At 36.9% G+C, this 23305-nt stretch overlaps 1 protein-coding gene across 4 annotated transcripts in view; it reads left to right on the forward strand.

Annotated features, from left to right (window-relative positions):
* EMB2757 (Transducin/WD40 repeat-like superfamily protein) overlaps positions 1-21471 on the forward strand; it is a 249143-nt gene extending 227672 nt beyond the window's left edge. For 2 of the 4 annotated variants that reach the window (XM_089384886.1, XM_089384887.1), the window contains exon 14: positions 21122-21471. In XM_089384886.1, coding sequence (XP_089241012.1) covers positions 21122-21220 — 99 coding nt within the window. In that variant the 3' untranslated portion in view covers positions 21221-21471. Of the gene's footprint in view, positions 1-11547; positions 11593-20914; positions 20939-21121 lie in introns of those variants that run through there. The other 2 variants (XM_089384888.1, XM_089384889.1) reach the window with 2 other exon arrangements.
* Positions 21472-23305: the final 1834 nt, after the last annotated feature.

The following is a 23305-nucleotide window of genomic DNA, read 5'->3' on the forward strand; positions in this document are numbered from 1 at the left end:
ATTGAAAACCCCACCTCTAGTGCTCAGAAAATTCTGTGAATTTATATCTTGGGTCCTTGTCAAAAACCCAGAAATGGTTTGACCTGGTTTTGACCTTCCAAAATCGACTCCCAAGAGGCCCTATGCCCTCCAAATCTGCGGAAGCACACAGCCTGCAAATACACCAGCAAAATCCTCCTCAAACACTCTGGAAAGGTAGCAATCAACTCCACCAATACTTCTCTTATTTCTCTCGGCAAGCAATAGTCCTCCGGTAGAATGTTGCAATGGCCACACTAGATACACCACTGCGTCCTCTAGAAATATGCACTGTTGGGGCGAACTTAATACAAATGCTGGAAATATCTCTACAAATCTCCTCTGGATGATAATGGATGAACCTCTCTAGGGTGGCACTCGAAGGCACTTGGAAAACTCTTGCTAAACAACAAGTGACCCGGCTAAACAGCTCGAGCAACAAAATCAAATTCAATAAGCCAGGCATGCCAAATGAAGTGTGTTGCCTTCCTTTTATAACTTTCGTGGAGCCTTTCTTCTCGCCTTTTCTTCCCGCCTTTTCTTCTCTCTCATGCATTTCGAATCATTGGCGTAGGGAGTGCATATTTCTTATGTGGGTGGTCCCCACATATCATTAAGAAAACAAAACAAAATAAAATTAACTTGCCTCTAACTCCTAGGTCTTCTATCAAAAATCAAATGGGCACTGTCTTCACCGAAATTGGCCAAAATGTAGAAGTAAATCATGTTCCAAAATAATTTAGGAAGGGACATTACAGGTGAAACAAAGATTGTTATAATCTTTATTGGATAGATTGGAGATCATGTCACAGAATTGAGTAGAGGATTGTTGTTGAGCATTGTTTTATAAGAAAATTTTGTAGTCTCAAGGCTCGTTATTGTTTTGTTAGTCTAGAAGTGTTGATATTGTAACCTCGGAAGGTCTTATACATTGGCTTGGCGTCTTAGTATGTAGAAGATATTTGATTGACTCGTTAGGTGTTTGCTTGGTGGAGTAAGTGATATTATGATTTCTTTCTTAAGGTTAACTTAGGAAAAGTACAATAATTAATTTAATTAATTATTGTGGACTATTATGCCAAAGTTCCAAGGATAAATAATGAAATTATTTAAGTGACATAGATATAATCTTAATTGTTGATCTCAAGTGAGGCTTAGGATTTAATCCTAGCCATTGATCACTTATGAGATTACAGTTAGGGATTTTTTATTAATGAAATTATAAAATAAGCCTAAGAAAGAGGTGAAGACAGTTGTGGAGGAAGCAACTTTCTCTAGAGCGAGAGGCTCGACTAGACTAAAGAGAAGTGAGGAGAAGTATAGAAATTTTAGGAGAAATTCAGGGAGGCCAAGTTGCTGAAGACGAGGGTCGAATTGTGGAGGAGTCTGAAATATCCAAAGAGGCCAATTTCTTAAGTGCACAGGGGTCGTATGAGGTGAGAAGTGTGAAAAATCGGTTACTTGATTCCTACTACAACAAATTGATTTTATTTCACCTACTTGTTAAATTGATTGAACAAGTTACTTGCAGTTTTCTATGGCAAATACTGAAATACATACACTATAGCCTACACCAAAATAAAACTGTGGAAACTAAATATATCACAGGAGAGAAATAAACATCACACACATCTACACAATTGTTTTTGGACAAATGTCCCTGGAAAAACCCAATGCGGGGAAACTGGTGTAGGGTCAGTTGGAGAACACACCAGAGTGATTAGTCATTCAATTTGCTAGAGCGGGGTTGCTAAGCAAAGTCGAATCAGTGATCAGCAATGAGGGGTAGTGAGTACTGGATAGAGAGACAGAGATAGTGTTGAGAGACCAGCGCAGAGGCAGAAAGGCAGACGTAGAAGCCAAAGCAGGCCACGCAGAGACAGCGCAGAGGCCAGAGGGACTGCGTCATCCACGCAGAGGGAGCAGGAGTGACGCAGAGGGTCCTAGAGGCTATGCAGTGCCTTAGAGGGCTGACGTAGAGGGTTCTGAGGCTGACGCAGAGCAGCAGGAGGTTGACGCAGTGCTTCAGAGTTGCTGGAGAGGGTTTCGTGGGACAGGGTTTCTGAATACCTGTTTTCGAATAGAGAGGTATTATTGTCGGTTATTTTTCTCTGTCGAGTGAGCCAGTTTGGCACCCAGCTGTATTCAAGGATATGCTACATAGTAATAAACCTCAAAATTGTTGCACCGGTTTTCCAGCATTGGGTTTTTCCGGGGACGATTGTCCAAAAATAACGGTGTCACTCGTGTGTTTGTTTTCTTTCAGTTGTTGATCTGTAGATGTTGAGACTGTATTATGTTTATTTCGTTATTTATATGTTTTAAATAACTTGTTCAGAATTAACAAGTAAAAGAAATAAACCAAAAGAATATAGATTAAATTTCTAACGGATAGACTTAGAAATTTCAACATGGTATCAGAGGATGGTTGCAGATCACAGGAGAGGTGAGGGCATTAGCTAAGCAGAGCATTTGCAGCAGAATTAGTTGTCCAGAGTGACAGAAGTTGATCCTTGTAGAAAGCAATAGAAGAAGGGTTGACGTAGAGGGACTGCGTCATCAATCTGGGCCAGAGAGAGGCTAGCGCAGAAGCTGAGGAGGGAAAAAAGAGGCTCACGCAGAGACTAGGAGGGTTGATGTAGTTCGTTGAGGGAGTTGTTTTGCTAGTGTCGGGATTGCGCAGAGCCTAGAGGCTCAGTCCTTCATTTGCTGGGGCATCAGAAGTTGTGGACGGTTTGCAGGACCAAAAGCTGGTGGGGTACTGTGGGCAAAACTGTACCTAATAGGGCAAAACCAAGGTAGAGGGAGTCGCTACCGAGGCGGATTTCTAGCCAAGGAATCCATATCAATGTTGCAGGTGCACAGAAGATTAGAGAGGTGCAACTTGACGATTGGCAGGAGGATTTCCAGAAGGGAAATCGTGACTCAGAGGGAGTGCAGCAGAGAACTTCCAGGCGGGAAGTAGAGAGACTCAGCAGGAGTCGAAGAGAGAACTTTCGGAGGGAAGTAGAGAGACTCAGAGGAGTCGACATAAGAGCAGAGAAATGGCCATGAATGGGCTGAGGGATTAGGACAGGTTGGACGGGGCGTCCAACTTTGTGGTATGGAAGGCTAGGATCCTGTCCATTCTAGATAGACATCGCATCAAGGCCTTCGCCTTGAGAACAATGGCGATCCCAGTTGACCCGGCTGATAATGAGAAGTACGAGGCAATGGCTAAGGCGAAATGCATCATTCTTGATGGGGTCTGGGACCAATTGACTTCCATAGGGGCCACGCCGAATGAGGAGATGTTGGTGAGGACGACACTTAATGCAGTCTCCGAGGAGTGGGAGACATTTGTCCAGAGCATACTAGACAGGGCGAATCTTCCAGATTGGGAAGAATTGTGGGTGGCTCTTCGCCAAGAGGAGATCAAGCGGTTGAGCAAGATAGGAAGTAGCAGCAAAGGAGTCTGGATCAAGAAGGAAGAGGAAGAGGATGCAGCTCTGGCATCTGCGGGAAAGCAGGAGAAGAGGAAGAAAAAGGACCTCTCCAAGGTCAAGTGCTTCAACTGTGGGGAACTGGGTCATTATGCGAACCAGTGTCCGAAGAAGAAATCTAAAGGAGAGGCGTTTGACTCTAAGCCAGCGGCAACGAAGGCGGAGAAGGAGGTCGAGGAGGATGACAATTGTGTCATGAGTGCTCACATACCTCTAGAGAAGAGGTGGGGAGACATCGAGCTGTAGTCAGGAGGACTACAGGTGATGAGGGGCAGGATCCTTGAGGTACCCAACCTCTTGGATTATACCTTGCTACAGGAGGCCTGAAGAGAAAGTAGCAGGACTGGCGAATGTCGATAGAGACAGATGCGGATGAAGTGGCAGAGAGTGCTACACTATAGGAGTCCCGGCGTAGCGTGAGGCTAGTAGGCTGCAATAGTGCATGAGGCACAGAGAGTATTGCAACAGTGCAGGATGGCATAGAGAGGTTTGCAGTGGTGCGAGATGCAGGGAGTTGTTGCAGCAGCGCAGAGGTCAGTAGAGCGGCAAAGGGAGCTTCAACGTCAGGAGCGTTTCTAGCCTAACGGGGATGTCAGTAGTTGGGTGGGTCAATTACTTACTTCTCAGTAACTGAGTTGCAGCTAGAAAAGACAGTCTTCCTTTCGCATGTGTGGAGAGAGAGGGGCCCAGAAATCCATACCCAATCAAGATGAGAGAGAGAAAGATGAATGAGACGAGATGCCAAAATGAAGAGGAGGCACCTTGTATTTATATGCAACGTTGAAGGCTGGAGGAGGCTAATTTGATGGTTGGCTGACCTTGGCAATTTGTCCATAATCAAAATAAATTCATAACTTCATTTGTACATGTCAGAATGGTATGATCTTTAGATCAATCCTACACCTCTCGGAAAGAGGAATCCAAGAAAAATATCAGTTGCCTCATAAGAGCTGTCCAAAGTGATGTTTGGCCCTAGTTGCCAAATTTAACAATTGTTATTGTAACTTTGAGTATCTATTTCTTGTCAGTTTCTAAATTTCCATTAAGCATTGTATAGGCATTGGTCTGCGACATTTATATTTTATATCTGCCTTATTGATCTCAATTGCATTTATCTTAATATACATTGTTCATAAACTCTCACACTTGTTTTAATTAATAATAAAGTTACATTAATAATAATTGCATTGCTCTTAATCTCCTAGACTTGTTGTTCCAAAAAGTTTTTCTTCATTGACATCCTTAGGGACTACCCCCCTTGACTTAGCTAGGAGAGAGTCTAAACGGAGTGAAGAGAAATTTAGAGTGACAACCCCTGTTCTAAGCGTTGCGCCTTTGGTGTACACTTTAGGCGACAACATTTTTTGGCTTCGTTGTCAAGGATAAGTTTCTTGTTCTTGGCATTTCGATATTTTATCTGGAACTATCATTAGTTTTCGGTTTTGAACTAACCTTTTGGTTTAATCATTTTGGCCTGACCATGCCACAACATTTTTTTTGGCGCACCAGGTAGGGGATAGAGTTTTTTTTGTTCTCGATTTTCACGAATAACATTTCGGTTCTTGCATTTTGGATTTTGGAGTTTGATTCCTGTTCAAGTGGCGACTCCACTTATTTCATTTTATGCAAGGATTTTTGCATGAATCTTTCTTCTTGTAGACTTCTTGTTAACCTTGGACAGGAGCCTCTCTTTAGTATCCATTTGTTATTTCAAGGTCAAGTGAGCAGGGCATCATGGATGACTTGTTTGCTCCTTGTGATTTTACTAACATTCTGGGAGTTCCGCATGATTATTCTTTTGAAGTCAATGAAGGCATTGATGAGTCTCCTCCTTTTCAAGATAATAATGTTTTTAGTGCCAAGACCCACCTTGGGAATTTTAGTCTCTATATAAGCAAGTGTCACCCATATTCTAACCATGAAAATGTGAAGATGAAGATTTTCGTTCTCACCTTGGGTGGAGATGCTTTGGATTGGTTCACTAAGTTCCTTGATAACACTTTTGATTCTTTACAAACATCACTGATGCCTTTGAATATAAATATGGAGATAAGAGAGGTCAAAGTGAAAGTTGAAGTAAAGGAAACTAAGGAAGCTGAAAATGATCTTATCAAGCAATTAAATCAAATGGTTAAGGATATGCAACTGAATCAAGCATGGGTAATTAAGAATATGGATGTCAACCAAGCTCAACTCATTAAGAATATGGAACTTAATCAAGCGAACTTAATAGCAAATCACGCCAAAGAAATGAGTCCCATGAAAGCTAATCAGATCACTCTTCAGAACGAGTTGTTAGCTATAGAGGAAAAACATGCTAAAGAAACGAGTTCCATGGAAGTTAATCATTCTCATCAGATAAACACTATGCAAAATCATTTGATTACCATAGAGGAAAATCATGTCAAAGAAATAAACTCCATGCAAAATTGCTTGATGTCCATGAAAGTGAATAGTGATAAAGTGATAAAGACTATGGAAGAAAATCATGCCAAGGAAATCAGTACTATGGAGGTTAAGCATTCAAATCAAATGGGCACCCTTCATAGTTGAAAGAAATGGAAAGATTACAAGTTCAAAAATTCCAACTAAAGACAAGTAATGAATCGAAAAGGAAAAAAGAGCCTTCAACAAATTATGTGCCTTCATTTCCGTTGTAGCAAGCTCCATCTTATTATGAGGAGGTCATTTATTCCATTGAAAAGTGGCTAAATGAAGGCGACTCAAATAAAAAGGAAATTGAAGGAAATTGAGTTAATACCTATAAGGCTAATCCAACACCGTTGACAGAACAAATGCAGAATGAAGAGAGGCATGTCACAGATATCTTGGGTACTTCAAATTTTTCATCTGAAAATTTTCAAGATCAAGCAAAATATTTTACATCATCAACATCACAGCCCACCACAAAGAAAAGTATGAAGCAGAAGAGAAAAAGAAAGAAGCCTGATAAATCTGATGTCCATATACAGCGCAACATTGGGATAAGTCAAAGTCCTAAAATGATTATGATTGCACATGGCACATCAAATAAACAACCTATGGAATTGCCAAAGAGCAGGCAGGTTCTCAACATGGACTTCATTGAAAACATCTGACGCCATTGGGCATCCTCTGTATTGTATTTCTAACCCTACTCTCTATCATTTCAGTTCAGCATTTTGTTTCATAGATTAAATTTCATTTTCGTCTTTAGATTAGATTTACATTTCATGTTAGTAGAATTGTTGTTGGTCATATAGCTTTTATTTCATGTACTTAATGTTATATGATGATTTTTTGAACTATTTTTGGATGGGCGCTATTTATATAAACTTGTGTGTTGCTTGGGTGCAGATTTTGGATTCTCACATTCCTTCATTGAAGCAACATGTCCCCAAGTAGAGCTAGATGTTGACCACTTCGTGTCAACTCCCTATGGCCGTACATATTTTTTGTAAAGGAATTCCATCATGTTCAAGTGATCAGATATCCAGGATTCATCATCATCATGTGTTAGTTTATCAGAGTTGTAAATCCAAATTCTGTAAGTTTATTGTAAATTATGCTAGTATGACCGTTTAATTATGTAACAACGCCTAGGTAAGCCTCTAATTTTGGCAAAGGATTTCACCCTAGGAAGTTCTTTAACCTCACTGAATTATGTGTTTTTTCTAAACACGAATAATCGACAGAGTTTTTCTTCTAGCTTAAATCCCAAAGTTAGGGTGGAATTTGTTGACAAGGTCTTAGGTGAGTCCTAGTGTTATATCGAGTCTTTTGTAAAAGTGTGTTTGAGAATAATTTAAGCACATTTGGCTAAATTATTTTATGACAAACACACTGATCTATACTAGATCATATTGTGTCACAGAATTGGGTAAATTATTAAGGGTCTATGTTTAAAGGTGTTTTCCCCTTTCAAGGGTTGAATTAATTGTAATATCCTGATGTAAAAATATTTTGGTGCGTGGTCCCTCATATTTAGACACCATGGCTAAAATATTTGAGGGTGGAAAAAATTATTATTGCCTCTGGTGCCAATTAATTAATTTTTTTGGCTAAATTAAATTAAAATCATAAGCCAGAAAATTAATTAATTAAAAAAAAACAATTATAGGGAAAATAAATTTATCTCCATGTGGAAAAACGAATTTTGGAGAAATGGTCATTCCCAAGGAAGAATTAAATTGACAAACTCAATTCCAAGACAGAAAAATTACAAGAAATTCTTTGGGGCCTGAAAAGAATTATTTTTTCATTTTTTCTGGGTCCAATTAGTTGAAGAAAAATCTTGGGTCCAAAAGAAGTCAAATTTTCAAGGTCCTTTATCAAGGAAAAAATCAAATTTTTAACAAAAATTGAGCTTATGGACCAAGATGATTAAGTCAAAAATGATTTTTTGAGAAAAAAAAAAAAGTCAAAATATTTTTTGGACCATGAAAAAGGGGAATTATTATGAAATTCGAATTTCTTCATCAAGATCAAGGGACGAGATTTATTTTTGGCATGGATCAAACACCAAGTAGTTGTTATTATCCAGGATCAAGTTTGTTACGAATATAAATTACATAAAATGAAATGAATATAAATAATGTAAATAATAAATCATCAAATATTGATTATGTTAAATAGTCATTAAGTGAAAAGGCATGTCTAAAAGACATTTCCAGTCATGTAAGGACATCTACCTAGGTATATGCGGGTCCTCATTGTAACATTCAACATCATTTGTACATTTTATATATATTAATAAATTATTATTGCAATACCTTTTGTGTATTTTAACATTTGAATTCAACAAGCTATAAGTTTTGTTGCTTTAGTGGTATCAGAGCCATGCGAGACTTTGAACATTATCTGCCGCACAATATAACCATGCGAGTTTTTGAGCGTTTTTCACCACACAATATCCCATTACATTTACGTCCTGAATTCATTGAGCAGTTTAGTAAAATCAAGAAAAACTTCAGCAATGGGAAAAATCATATGCAAAAGTTAAAGCACGTCTAAAGGAAATCGATATGAGGAAGATGTTGAAGAAGACATTGATGATGATGAAGAGGAAAATGTGGAAGAAGAAAAAGAAAATATTTGTGAAGATAATTATGAAGATGACATGTTTGAAAAAGGAAAAATGGATTATGGGAAAGAGGAAGAAGAAAACCATGATCAAAATGATGAGCATAATGCACAAAACATTACATTTAATAATGGTGAAAATAAACTTGGTTGTAGTGACGGAGATCCACATGAAGTTGATGACGATCGCAACCATAAACATAGAAGGATAGTCACTCGGTCTCAATGTTTTGATCGGGATGGTGAAGAGGATAATGAGACGAGACCTATCAAGAAGCGGGGCAGGCTTCCAGATAATGGCCAGTCATTGTAGGAAGGTGAGACATAGTTTTCAGATAGCTCTAGGGAATTCGATGAAGATTATGTAGATCAAGATGATGATCTGGAGGAAGCTTGTTGCATTTCGGAATGTCCTGATGATGGTGTAGAAAATCTTTCAGATGCAACAATAACATCAACTCCTAATTACTACCCTGATAGGCCGGCCATTGTCCCAGTGAAAATGGAAGCCTTCAATATTCATTTTCCTCTGAAGTCAGCTTGTACAGTCTACAAGTGCAAGCTCTGTAGTCATTATGGGAATGACAATGTTGACTTTGAAGATGACACTACAAATCAAAGAGCCATTTTTCCTATGATTCCTTTCGGACAGTTTCAAGCATCTCTTGTCAAGTTTCTGAGAAAGGGGATGACGCAGGGATCTCTTCCGACAAGCACAATACTTCAACTAGAATGTCGAAGGATAATCATCTATTATCGGATTATCATGTTGAAGATGGACACACTTTACATTTGGTGGTTCGGCAACCTGTTCCACCTTCAACTTCATCGTCTAGAGCTGGGCCAAGTGGAAGTGAGGGAACTTCTGAACAACAAGAAAATGATAATGCTACAAGTGCAGCCCGTAACAGGATTGGCCAGATTTCTCATAATGTAGTATTTGGAACTTTCAATCTTCAAGATCTCGAGGTGATGGAGGTTACCCCTTGCACCAGTTTGTAGAATTCTACAATTCTTCTGAAAGGGTATGGAAAGTTGTGTGACAGGCATTACGGCCGACCCTACGTGGCCCCCAGACATGTGTGTTACTGCAACGATTCATTCTATTTTGTGGTGAAGAGACTCCACGACATGGAAACTAGTATGGGTGTTGTGAGTTTCGCTATCCCAAAGGACTCAACTGCAAAAACATCACTGTTTCTTGCATCTTTTTCGTCCTTTCTTGATTCAGATTTTTGGCGTATTATTTTGGGAACTGTATATGTGGATGATCCAAATGTTCTGATCCACAAGAACAACGCAATAGAAGGGTGGCTTTGTTATATTAGTCATGCACATGTTGTTAATAAGTTGTAGTCCAGCGGTGTGCCCGATCGAAGGGTCAAAAGGCTCTGGCATCGGTTCAGACGTGAAATTGGTGCGCTGAATTGGCACTGTATACACCGTGATACAAACATCGTGATCACCATATGAAGGATCAACGGGACGAGGGTCTTTGTTAATCCCCATCGACTGAGTGTGTGATACGTCACACCTTTAAACAAAGGATCATACTGTGGTTGGACGATGACGGTTCAAATTCCACATAGATCATTATTAACTCACACGACAGTGTGAACCCTCTCGTTGCGGCCTTGTACTCGAAACGACAGAAATAATCCTCCGACCCTACCGACTCCGGCATCATGTAATTCTTCATTAAATCATCATGTATCTACGCCACCAATTTCCTTACTAGACCACCACGCTCACAGCAACCACGTATATGTATATTATATTACAGCAATATAATTTAATTAAATTTTATTAATTAATTTTTAATTTATTTATTTAAATTGATTAATTTAATTATTAAATTTATCTAATTTGATTAATTTAATTTAAAAACAAAAAACAAAAAACAAAAAAAATGGAGAAATCGAAAAACTGTGATTCCAAGACAATAGTAGTGATGACTTACACATACCGGAAAGACATGGGCAAGGAAGGAATTATTAACAAATAAGCTTTGAGGACAAAGCTTTTCGAAGAGGAAGGCAATGTTATGAATATAAATTACATAAATGAATATAAATAATTTAAATAATAAATCATCAAATATTGATTATGTTAAATAGTCATTAAGTTAAGTGAAAAGGCATGTCTAAAAGACATGCCCAGTCATGAAAGGACACCTGCCCAGGTATATATGCGAGTCATCATTGTAACATTCAACATCACTTGTACATTTTATATATATTAATAAATTATTATTACAATACCTTTTGTGTATTTTAACAGTCAACAAGCTATAAGTTTTGTTGCTCAAAGTCAAAAATGTGCAACTTCTTAGACCTTGTCGTTTTCCACTTGGAGGGGGATCTAGATCTCTATTTTTCTATATAAGGAAGTTATTTGCTCTTCATTTGACACCGAAATTTTGTAAAGAAGCTCTGAGTCAAGCTCTGCTAGTTTTTTTTTTTTTTTTTTAAGTGTGGTTCACGGGCACCGGAGTGGCCGCTACGTCCACATAGAGAAGCGGGGCAGCTCCACCCGAAGGGATCTGTCAGTCGGCCATATCAGGCCTAACCCCGAGGGCGTCGAGGAGATTTGACCCCGTGACCTCCCAAACCAGGAGAGTACTTAGCAACGGGAACTCGACCATTTGAGCTATCCCTCGGGGCTCATCAAGCTCTGCTAGTTGTAATACTTTTTTTTATCAATAAAGCAAAAAGTATTTGGGGTTTACTCTTGATGGTGTTCCTCTTCACTTTTCTTGTGGTAATGTTTTTTGGATCATGTGCTTAATATTCTACGAAATAAATTTTTACTTTATTATTTCTTTAGCCATTTGTTGGATCAACTATTTACACAGGTATCTTGTATTAGTTGATGGGTTTTAGAGAAACATTTTAATTTGATTTATCTAGCAGGTATCTCTAGATTTTGAAAGTTATTTTGTTATCTATGCCTCTATTGATCTAATAATTTGATTTTAAGTGTGTAGAGACTTCAGGTATTCAGATCTTGGGCGTGAGGGGAAGTCTTCGGCTAGACCAACCCACTCTCAAGTCAAGAAAACTCAAGAGCCCATCTGATTAAATTTCATGGCTTATCTAACGATTTGATTCGCAGAGACTTTGGCTATTTCTCACCATAAAATATCATTTATCTTATCTATTTGAATTTATCTATGCTCCAATTGATAAATCTGCTAATTAGAGCTATTAATCACTTGACAGGGGCATGAAGTTGGACTCATATTCCTCTTGATCTAGTCCGTTGTAAATATTGTAAATAACCCTTGTGCACAGATCGGAAGGTCGTAAATATTTTATCTATAGTTTGTACATTATTTTTGTGTTTCTTCTTGCAAATTTGAGGAGGGGATACAAGAAATTTGATTTTTATCCTTAGATCTATTTGCTTGCAGGTAGTCTGCTTCACATTTGACAAGAAAATTGAATTTTTGGGCCTTTTTCCCTTTTTCTTCAAGCAGCTAGGATTCTAGGAGGAACGAATTATTGTGAGGCCGTCTACATTGTTTAAACCCTCTCCTTGAGCCTGAAAGGGTTCGAAGGCTATCTTTACATTTAGATCGAATTCTTTTGAAGGGTTTAATCAATTTTTGTGGCTCAAAAATTCTTATTGTTAATTTTTCTAAGGGCCCACAGACATTTTCAATCAAATTGGCTAGGCCGCAAACCCTCTAGGGCCTTGTTCATTGCTTCTATTTTAATATATTAACCCTTGTTATTTTTGCAAAGATTTAAGGGTTTTCATCAGTGAAGCACCACCCGGATTAAACCTGCGGGTAACCCATGAAACCCGCATCAAACTCGTATAAGACCCTCCAGGCATCAAAACCCACAATTTGTCCAAAAATTTGAAATTTTTTTGATTTTTTTTCTATTTTGGAAATGAGGTGGAGGAAAAGGGAAATTGGATGGAAAAAAAAACTTTATACGCACCTCTCTCCCTTCCATTTCTCATTCACTTGTCATTTGAGTGTTTGGCTAATTTGTGCGAGCGTTGAGAGAAGCTAAAGGAGTGTGAAGGAGTTGTGGGAGAAGGCTAAAGGAGGCTAAAGGAGGTTTCATCGGATTAGACTAAGCTTCAGGTAGGCTTCATAAACCTAGTTAGAATGTTTTCCATGTATTCATTTTTATTTTATTTTTTGCAAAAAAAAAATTGGGGGCTGCCTATCTCTGAGTTTCTCAGCCACACAGTAGCCCTGTGTGGCTGAGAAACTCAGCCACAACCAAAAAAATTTGCAAATTATAAAAAAAATCTTCCAGATTTTGTCACCATGCCACCAAAGGGTTTCAGACAATCTCGTGATCCGGCATGGGCACATGGTCAACGAATCATTCATGGTAATGACCACAATATCAAATGCAAATATTGCAATGCCACAATGCATGCAGGCATAAACAAGCTGAAATACCACCTAGCCAAAATTCCTGGGAATGGTGTAGGATGTTGTTAAAATTTCCCTGATGAAGTCACTACTGAAATGGTAGCTGCTTTGGAATCCATTAACGAAGCAAGTTCTAAAAGGGCAAGAAGGAAGGATGAGATTGTTGGGATAGGTATATCTTCATCTCATAGTGAAACACAGTTTCAAAGTCCAGGTATTGGTAACTCCTCTTCAAGTGCTGTGGCAAATAGGAGTATAACCTCTTCTTTCTTCAGTCCTCATACAACTCCAGGATCTCAACCAACCTTGGATAGTTTCAACAATAAGAAGAGGAAGGAGGCAGATATGGCAATGAGGAGGTTTTGGTACCATAACAGTCTTTCATTCAACTATGCAAAGTCTTATTTTTATCAGACCATGGTGGATGCCATTGCATGTGCTGGCCCTGGATACAAAGCCCCATCTTATAATGCACTTAGGGGGAAAGAGCTAGATGAGGAGCTTGAGTGTGTCAAGGAACAATTGGAGAGCATTAAAAGCTCATGGAAATTTACAGGTTGTACACTTATGTTTGATGGGTGGACAAATCAGAGGGGTAGAACAATAATAATTTTTGTTGTAGCTTGCCCTAAAGGAACCATGTTCCTAAAATCCATTGATGCATCTGCAAATGTAAAAGATGCACATTTGATTTTTTCATTGTTGGCTGATGTGGTGGAGGAAGTTGGGGTTGCAAATGTTGTCCAAGTAATCATGGACAATGCAGCAAATTATGTGGCAACTGGAAGGTTGCTTTGTGCCAAATATCCCACCATTTTTTGGACTCCATGCGCTGCCCATTGCATAGACTTGATGCTAGAGAACATTGGGAAGTTGGAGTGGGTGCAAGATGTTGTGCAAGCATATTACCAAGTATATTTATAATCATGCTTGGGTGTTGAACCTTACGAGGGAATTCACACAGGGTGAGCTTAGTCGCCTAGTTGTCACACGGTTTGCTACAAACTTTCTTTCCCTCCAAATCTTTTTGTATGAGTACCAAGCTTTGAGAAGAATGTTTTGTAGCTAGCAATGGGTATTTTGGAAAGATAGCACAAAACCAGAAGCAATGTTTGTGAAAACATCTGTCTTTGCTGATAGTTTGTGGGACAAAGTGACTGAGATTGTCAGCTTCACTGAGCCCCTTGTGAAAGTCTTGAGATTGATGGATGGAGAGAAACCTGCAATGGGATATATTTATGAGGGCATGGATAGGGCCAAAGAGGCCATCAAGACTTTCTATAAGGGAAATGAATCTAAATATCTCCCTATATGGCAAATTATTGATTCCAGGTGGGACAGGAAACTACATTCACCATTGCATGCAGTAGGAGCATATCTCAATCCGAGCTTATTCTATAATGAGGGGTCTAGCATTCAAAGAGATCTCGAGGTGATGAGAGGTGTCATGATATGCATTGAGAAGATGTTCCTGGATCAAGATATTCAAGACAAAATCAACATACACAAAATATGTACAAGGAAGCATCTGGCATGGTTGGATTCAACTCAAGCCAACATCTCAAGGACAAGACAAGGCCTTGTAAGTGCAAATTGTTAGAACTTAGCTTGTAGTTTTGCTAGTTCTCTTTTATATGTTTGGCATTGCAAACTGATAATCTTTGTTGTTATTTTTTTACATCTCATTGGTGGATAGATTGTGGCGCTGAGGTACCACAATTACAAGAATTCGCCATCAAAGTTCTGAGTCAACCCTGCAGTGCTTCTTCTTGTGAACGCAATTGGTCAGTGTTTGAGCGCATGGCAAAAAAAGAAACATGTTGGAGCAGGAGAGGTTGGAGAATTTGGTTTTCATCTACTACAACCTTCGAATGCTCACAAAACAAGTGCAATCAAAGGATACAGATCCAATTTTATTGGATACTATTGATTTAGAGTCTGATTGGGTTGTGGAGGAGGAGGCCCTTGATTTGAGTTGGCTTGATGAAGAGACTGAGAATCTCTCTAGTTTGTCATCTCAAATGGAGACTCCAAATACACATGCCTCACAGTTGCTTCAGCTTTCCGATGTTACCACTAGCTCCACGAGGGCTTATTTTAGGCGTGGTCATCCATGAGTGATAAGACTCAAGATTGTTATGAGACAATCATTTATCATTTATGACATATATATTTGAATTTTGAACTTGCTGACATTTTTTATTTTAACTATGGAATCATGAGTCCTTTTCTTATTCAGTATCTAAATGTTTTGCCTACAAAAATTGAATATGTTATGTTGTACTTTTATAGATATGAGATGATGTTATGAATTATTGCATATATTGTGGTTTTTATAACTTATAAGTATTGGCATCATCATTAGTTTCTTTTCTGTGCTCAAAAAATACCATATATTAAGTTTTTTTTGTATTTTGACGAGTCTTAGAAGGGTTGTTCCGGAATCTTATACGAGTCGACGAGTCTGTTGTGACGAGTTTTATACGAGTATGAGTCGTGCAACATTGGTTTTCATCATAAAAAAATTGTGGCAAAAAATCAAATTTTGAAGGCTTGATCCCATTTGCAAATTTTTTTGAAGCAGCCACATTCATTTTAAATTTTTAAGCCTTTTTCTCCAAGCTGTGAGCTCCTGAAGGAATCCTCTCTTACCTCGTGTGAAAAGCATATTTAAGAGTGGCAAGCCGAGATTTTTTTGGGAAGAGACTTGGGCTTTGATCTTTAAATAATTCACCTATTTAAATTTTAATAAAATTTAAAATCAAATTTTGAGTCAAATTCTGAGCTGGTTGTCAGCCTTTTGGAAGGTTTCGATCCATTAAAGTTTGAGTATATTATTGTAGATCTTGACGTTTTTCTGCAGGCCTAATTTTATCATTGGCAGAGATCTTTCTGGGCCATTTTTTATATTAATAAAGATCTATGGTCATTGTTTACAGGGGTTTTCAAATGCCTTTCTGTGTCCTGTAGCTGATCTGGGCACTCAAAGACCTGTTCATGCCCTAGCCACAGCCATTAGAAGTCTGTCCTGTACCTTTGCTATATTTTTTATCTAACTTCTGTGGCTGCAGGATTAGTTCATTTCTTTGAAGAGGTCACAGTGTTGGTTCATTGTAATTTGGGGTTTCATTTTGGAATGCTAACCTTTGAAGGAAGGCCACAAGCCTAAAGGACCTAAGTCCTCTCCACCGTGGCGTATTTGCAGACTTTTCATTAGCATCAGATCTGAGACTCCTTGTTTAAAAAAAAATTCCATCTTATATTGAGGCTAAAACACTAATAAATAACACAATAATTGCAAATTATTATCTTGAGTGTTTTCGTTTTCACTCTATACAATTTTGATGACCAATCTGGACTGATTTCATCCTTTAGTGACTGATTGCAGAGGTCTGATATCACTTTACAGTGACACTACAGTGGCATGTCCACCCTTCATTTGGCACTAATTTTGAGTTATCATCATTGGTTTCTCCTCCTTGCATTTGGTATTGAATTATTAGCAGCTTTGGGACTGATTTAGCCATATTGAGGACTGATATATATCTGATCTCATCCTACAGTGGTATCTCAGTGGATGTGTGGTATTTTTCAGGAGCAAACTACTTATATTTTTTGTGCAAGACCTTTGGAGGAAGGTTGCTGGCCTATTGCATTTGTCCACTCAGAAAATCCCTTGGCAATTGAATCACTGGTATAAGGACCAGAGAGCCTTAAAGTTTGATCCTTTAAGAACAATTGAAGCTATCAAAGCTCATTATCCTTGTAAGACTCCTTGAAAGAAGAGCCATTCTCACTATCATCAATTTGCTGGAGGACCAGAGAGCCTTAAAATTTGATCCTTTAATAACAATTGAAGCTATCAAAGCTCATTATCCTTGTAAGACTGCTTGAAAGAAGAGCCATTCTTCTCTGTTTAAAGGATTTCTTCCATTGTAAGCCTCATCAATAAAATCATCTTTTTCTTTTGAGGGAGCTTGGAATTTTCATTCCAAGGCATCCTTGCTCCTTATTTAAAAGGGAGAACTAACATACTAACTCACTTCTGCTTGCTAACTTGTTCTTTTGCATTTGCATTCTAGCTCCATTACATTGCATCCTAAAATCTATATCTTTAAATCGCATTTCTAACTTGCATTGCTACTTAATCTAAGCACCTTTGAGTATCTTATCTCTTATCTAATTGCAATTGAAGATTAAGTAGTAGTTTCATTCATCTCTTGTTAGCAATCTCATTTGCCTTCTTATAAGTTGTGACATTTTTGTAAATCCTTGCTTGTTCAACTGCCTAATAAGTAAGAACTAATAATCACACTATTCTCTAATAAGACATTTGTGGTTTGGCTCTAAATTCTAATATCGTTGTCTCGTTGAGTTATTTTGGAACATTGTCATAAGCTAGTAATCTTGTCCTTTTGAAGTACATCTCATTGTGATTACAAGCTTGTTGAGAATTTTTCATTTGGCAGCACCTTGAATACGAATGTCTCTCATTGAAGCATTGATATCTCATTTTGCATTTTGCATCTCAATTGCATCCATAAAATTTACCTCCAAGCCTAAGCTTGGTTGAAAGAAAGTTAGGACCACCTTTCTTTTGTAGTTTGTGAAGGATAGACCCTCTTTAGTGGTTAACACGTGACCTTGCAGTTGTCAGAGCCACAGTCTTTGCAGTGCCAAAGGCATCGGGTGGTTAGATCTCAAAGGGAGGGATCGTTAATCAATCCATAGCTTGCTTCCCCTTGCTTTCTCTCCACAACTTACTCTAGAGACTAGCCTCAAAACAACTAAGAGAAAGGATTCTTCTAGATTAGGCATCTTAATTAAAATCAACCAAGATTTTGCATTTCACGTTAGCTTAGACCTTGCATTCATTCCTTGTTGATCATTGGTGATTGGAATTGTGGGCTAAATTTATAATTGCGAGTTTATTGTATCTAGAAATATCATCTTTTCTTGCAATCGTCTTTCTTTAAGGTTCATTGCTCGTATATCCGGTTATCTTGGTCTTTAATTTTTGTGCTAACTCTTCTTGCAACATTGTTGTTATTGTAACTTTGAGTATCTATTTCTTGCAAGTTTCTAAATTTCCATTGAGCATTGTATCAGCACTAGTCTGCTACATTTATATTTGATATCTGCTTTATTGATCTCAATTGCATTTATCTTAATATACATTGTTCATAAACTCTCACACTTGCTTTAATTAATAAAGTTACATTAGTAATAATTGTCTTGCCCTTAATCTCCTAGACTTGTTGTTCCAACAAGTTTTCCTTCATTGGCATTCTTAGGGACTACCCTCCTTGACTTAGCTAGGAGAGAGTCTAAACAGAGTGAATAAGGATTTAGAGTGACAGCCCCTGTTCTAAGCGTTGCGCCTTTGGTGTACACTTCAGGCGACAACACTCCCAAAGCAAGTAAATGTGCTCATAAGACAAGATGTCTATCATAAATGCATGCTCATCATCACAGGTGTGGCACGTCTGATCTCCTAGAGTGAATGGCTCACTTAACAATTAGGTGAAAGGGCTCCAAAAGTGAAACATTCCCTCCAAAGAGTGCAATCATTCATCCTCCAAGTGTATCATCGTCTCATAAAGGTACAACATCCCATCCAAAGGTACCACATCATCTCCAAGAAGGTGCTAGGATATCTCAACAAGGGTGTAGTGCCGTCATCATGCTCAATGTCCTCCAAAAGGGGTGGAACAACCTCTCCATAGGTTGGAGTGGTCTCCATAAAATGTGCAAGTAGCCCCTCAATGTCCTCCAAAGGACTCAAAGCTCATACCCAAGTCACGTCTATGCAAAGTACATCGTCTAAGGAGGGGTTAACCTATCAAGAAGTATGTGTAAAAGTAAATAGAATGCTTTGGGGTTTAACTTCATGAGTGGTGTTACATGGTCATGCAAGGTTATGTAAGATATTCATCCACATGAAAACCTTTGTTGAGGGATCTCTTATGCATTGAGTTGCCCATTCCTTGACATTGTGTCTTACTACCCATTTCTTATCTTGTTCTTGTTTTCTTGTATTCCCTTTTCTTTTACTTCGTTTTATGGAGCCCTCTTTTCTTGCATGGAGGTTAGGGATAATTTTATCTACTTTTTAATTATTCATTTCAGGACTTGGGGCAATGGCGTCATAACAAGAGAGTAGAGCTCAAGCTTTACTTTGGCTTTTGACTTATGATTCATATCCTTTCATTTTATTTTGGATTTTGAACCTTATATCTTCATCTTTCCTTTTTTATAAAGATGCATCAACCTTAAGCATTCAAGCTCCTCCTTTTCATGGGATTATGAACCATGAACCTATATGTGTAACATGTAACAATCAACTCAAAAGGAGGGACAACAAAGATGGGAAATTTGGAGCATGTTATGCATGGATTGGAACATGGACACATTAACCCTATCAATGTCCCCAAGTAGTACCCCTCTATCCAAAAGTGACAGCACTTCATTAGGGAATGATGATGACCACTACGTTCAAACAAGGTAAGAGGCACGAATTCAAAGTATCATGATCCGTTATCCAATTTCAACCCATGGTCACTACTTTTATGCCAAATACATTACCATTAACAGTTACTATGAAGAAATGAACAAATGTACCATCAAATGAGTGAGTTAAGCATGGGGTTGGAAGCATCTCTAGGCAACCGTCTATGGAGAAACATGAATGTCAACTATGAGACTGTTGTCTGTGATCAGGATCATAGGAGAAAAATTATCCCCTAGTTTCTCCTAGATGTGAGGGGTAACAAACTCAACATATTTTACTATGGTTTATATATTAGCAAGTCCTAATGTTGCAAATATCTCCAATTTTTCCTTATATTTTCAATTTTTTCTGAGTTCTTCACGTTGCCAATTTTTCCTATTTCAGCTCCAAGTTTATGTTTGCTGGTATTTTTTGATATTTTTCCTGATATTTCCATTCCAAACCCTTGGAGATATATCCTTCCAAACATTATTTGCAACATTCTTAATGACTGTTTGATATTAATCATACAAAAGTTATGTTATCTATAGCTTCTTTACGAATCCGAATATTGCAAATATTTCTGATCTCTCCTGATATTTTCAATTTTTTCTTAGTTTGTCAGGTTGCCAATCTTTCCGGAGTTTTTCAGTTCCAAGTTTATGTTTGTTAATATTTTCTAATATTTTTGCTGATATTTCCTTTCTAACCCTCAGAGACATATCTACCAAAACAAGATATGCTACATGGTTAATGACTATCTGATATTAATAATATAAAAAGCAATATTAGCTATAGCTTCTTTATGAACATTTTCTCTCTTTTTTTGTGAGCATGACTGGTTTTGTTATAAGCATCCTTAACTTTTAAAGCCAATTTTCAATATTGATTTAGAAGATATGTTGTTTTCTTAGAGAACCTTTCACAATCCAGCTTACGGATAAAAGTATAATTTTCCATAATATATTGACTTCAATCTTTTTATTAAGAGTTCCTATGCTGTGATTCCTAGGTTGTAAAGTTGGTTTAGCATTTTCTAATGCTCTATTAAAAAGGTTAAAAATGGAAAAGTAGTAATTTTTAAAATGATTTTAGCTGCTTGATAAACTATTGCTAGATGCACAAATGGGTCATAGAGGGGTTAAAAATATTTTTCCTTTTTCTCAATCAGTTGTAAAGCCTGTAGAACTTCAACTTGAGGAGCATTACCTTATGTATAAACTTAAAAAGTTATATATTAATTACATGTTGCAAATCTCATCTAAGAATTTCCGGCGCTGAATGAAGAATTTTGCAACTAGGATTTGCAGTGGACCATTTTTCCTAGATGTATCGTAAAATCTTGTTTCAGGTTTGTTCCTTTCTCAGGAAACGTAATATATATGGACTTGTTCTCTATGAGCAAATCACCGCCCATATTGGCATGGATGAGTGATCATACCCAGTTGTTCTTTGTAAAATTAGGTGTCCTGATTGGGTGCATTCTCCAAGCTACGACTAATTTATAGGCAAACATTTAACTAATGCAAATTCAACCATGTTGTTCTTGTATAGGTAAAAGATTACTCATGCAATCATGTTGGATGTTTATAAATCTTTGAAGTTATTGTATGTGAGATATTTCCTTTCAGATATTGTTGACCTACTCATTTTACATGGCGGGGAATGCAGGTTACTAGTGTTTCATTTTCGAAGGATTGCAAATTATTAGCATCATCATCTGAAGATGCTACTATTGCCTTGTGGTCGTTATATCCACCTGGTGTTTAGTTTAACATCTGTATATTTTTGTTTACATGGGAAATTGATACAAGTCAATTTCACAAGTGTATTCTAGAATTTAAACTATATTTTATGAGTTTATTGCATTTCATACAATTTTAGTTTGTAAAGCCAAAGGCCTAAGTGGCTAAGCGTGAACATATTATGGTCGTGCACATGTAGAGGCCTACAACACCTGAAGTGCATCTTTTATGTGCTTATTGAGATATTTAATAAATTCATTGCCCTTTTGTAGACTTAAATAATTGACTTTTGTGGGATTTATTCTCTTTTCAGTTGTTTATAGGTTTATCCATGTTTATATGGCTCCCCTTCTACAGCTTTTCTTTGTCGAGTTGTGGCTTAATTATTTTATTATATTAATGTAAAAGTTAAGATAATTTATATTTGCATTCAAAAGTTATATTTTCTTATTTATTATAATAAATTATTAATTTTATTTATTTTCTTATTTATTATAATAAATTATTAATTTTATTTTTTTGCTAAGTCAGATGTTTCCTCCCAGAGTGTGTGCTTAGCAGCCCAGTGAGGTTTGAACACAGACCGCCTTGTTAACGAAAGCCTTTCTTAACTGGTTGCGCTACTAGGACTCAACGATAAACTATTAAAGTGTTATTTTCATCTTCTCTCAATTTTTCTTAAAATCAAAATTTTCATACATTATTTTCTTATATATTGTAATTACTAATAAGTTAAAGTGTCATTTTCATCTTCTCTCATTTTCTCTTAAAATCAAAATTTTCATATATTATAGTATATTGCATTGTTCTGCAACATCATAACAGTTTTTTATTGATTGCTACCCTTGTATAACTTAATTGAAGCACATTTCATTGTTTAACCATCTCACAAATGTGCCTCTTTTAATGTTATATTCTTTGATGTGCATATTATGGTTGTGCACATGTAGAGGCTAACAACACTTGAAGTTCATTTTTTGTGGTTATTGAGATATTTAATAAATTCCTTGCCCTTTTGTAGACTTAAATAATTATTGACTTTTGTGGATTTTATCATTTTTCAGTTGTTTATAGGTTCATCTATGTTTATGTGGCTCCCCTTTTACTGCTTTTTTTATTCCATTGTGATTTAATTATTTTATTATATTTTTTTATTCCATTGTGATTTAATTATTTTATTATATTTTTTTATTCCATTGTGATTTAATTATTTTATTATATTAATGTACAAGTTAAGATAACCTATATTTGCATTCAAAAGTTATATTTTCTTATTTATTATGATAAGATTCAAAAGTTATATTTTTTTATTTATTATGATAAGTTATTAAAGTGTTATTTTCATCTTCTCATTTTTTCTTAAAACCAAAATTTTCATACATTATTTTCTTATTTATTGTAATAAATTATTAAAGTACCATTTTCATCTTCTCTTATCTTTTTCTTAAAATCAAAATTTTCATTATATTGTTTTGTTCTACAATATTGTAACAATTTTATTTTATTTTTAATTTCTACCCTTCGTAGCTTAATTGAAGCACATTTCATTGTTTAACCTTTTCGCAAATGTGCCTCTTTTAATATTATATTATTTGATGCATAGAATTTAATAATTAATGTATTCTTAATTTTAACAACTTTAATAGACTTAGTGAAGAGTTCACTTATTCAAGCTTCCTATGGATGATTTTTATAATTTTGTCAATAATTAGACAATATACCAAACCATGATCCACAAATAGGAGTGGTTTGGAATTGGAGAACGCAAGGTGCTTGTGTTGTTGATTTTCTTAGATTTCAGGCATAGTGGTTAAGTAAGAGACTTTTTGTCAAGGGATTTTTGGAATGCCAATTCTCGCTCTTGGAAAAACTGACGCTACTTAGCATGTGAATATGTTATGTCTTTTTTCCATTGACATGATATTATGGATATTATTGATCTTATCCCTCAAAAAGATCTTTTCAAGATGAATAGATATGTGGGGTTCTTTTGGTATGATTGGGAGTGGAGTTTTGGTTACCCCTTCGTTACTTATGATTTATGTGAATTGTACTCCATTCTTCATCAACGCCATAAACTTGGTTCAATTCCCAATATGGTGTGGGTGTT

The sequence above is a fragment of the Pinus tabuliformis genome, chromosome Q (genome assembly GCF_031772625.1).
Source record: "Pinus tabuliformis cultivar Carrire ecotype Pingquan chromosome Q, CPIR1, whole genome shotgun sequence".
Taxonomy (NCBI): Eukaryota; Viridiplantae; Streptophyta; class Pinopsida; order Pinales; family Pinaceae; genus Pinus; species Pinus tabuliformis.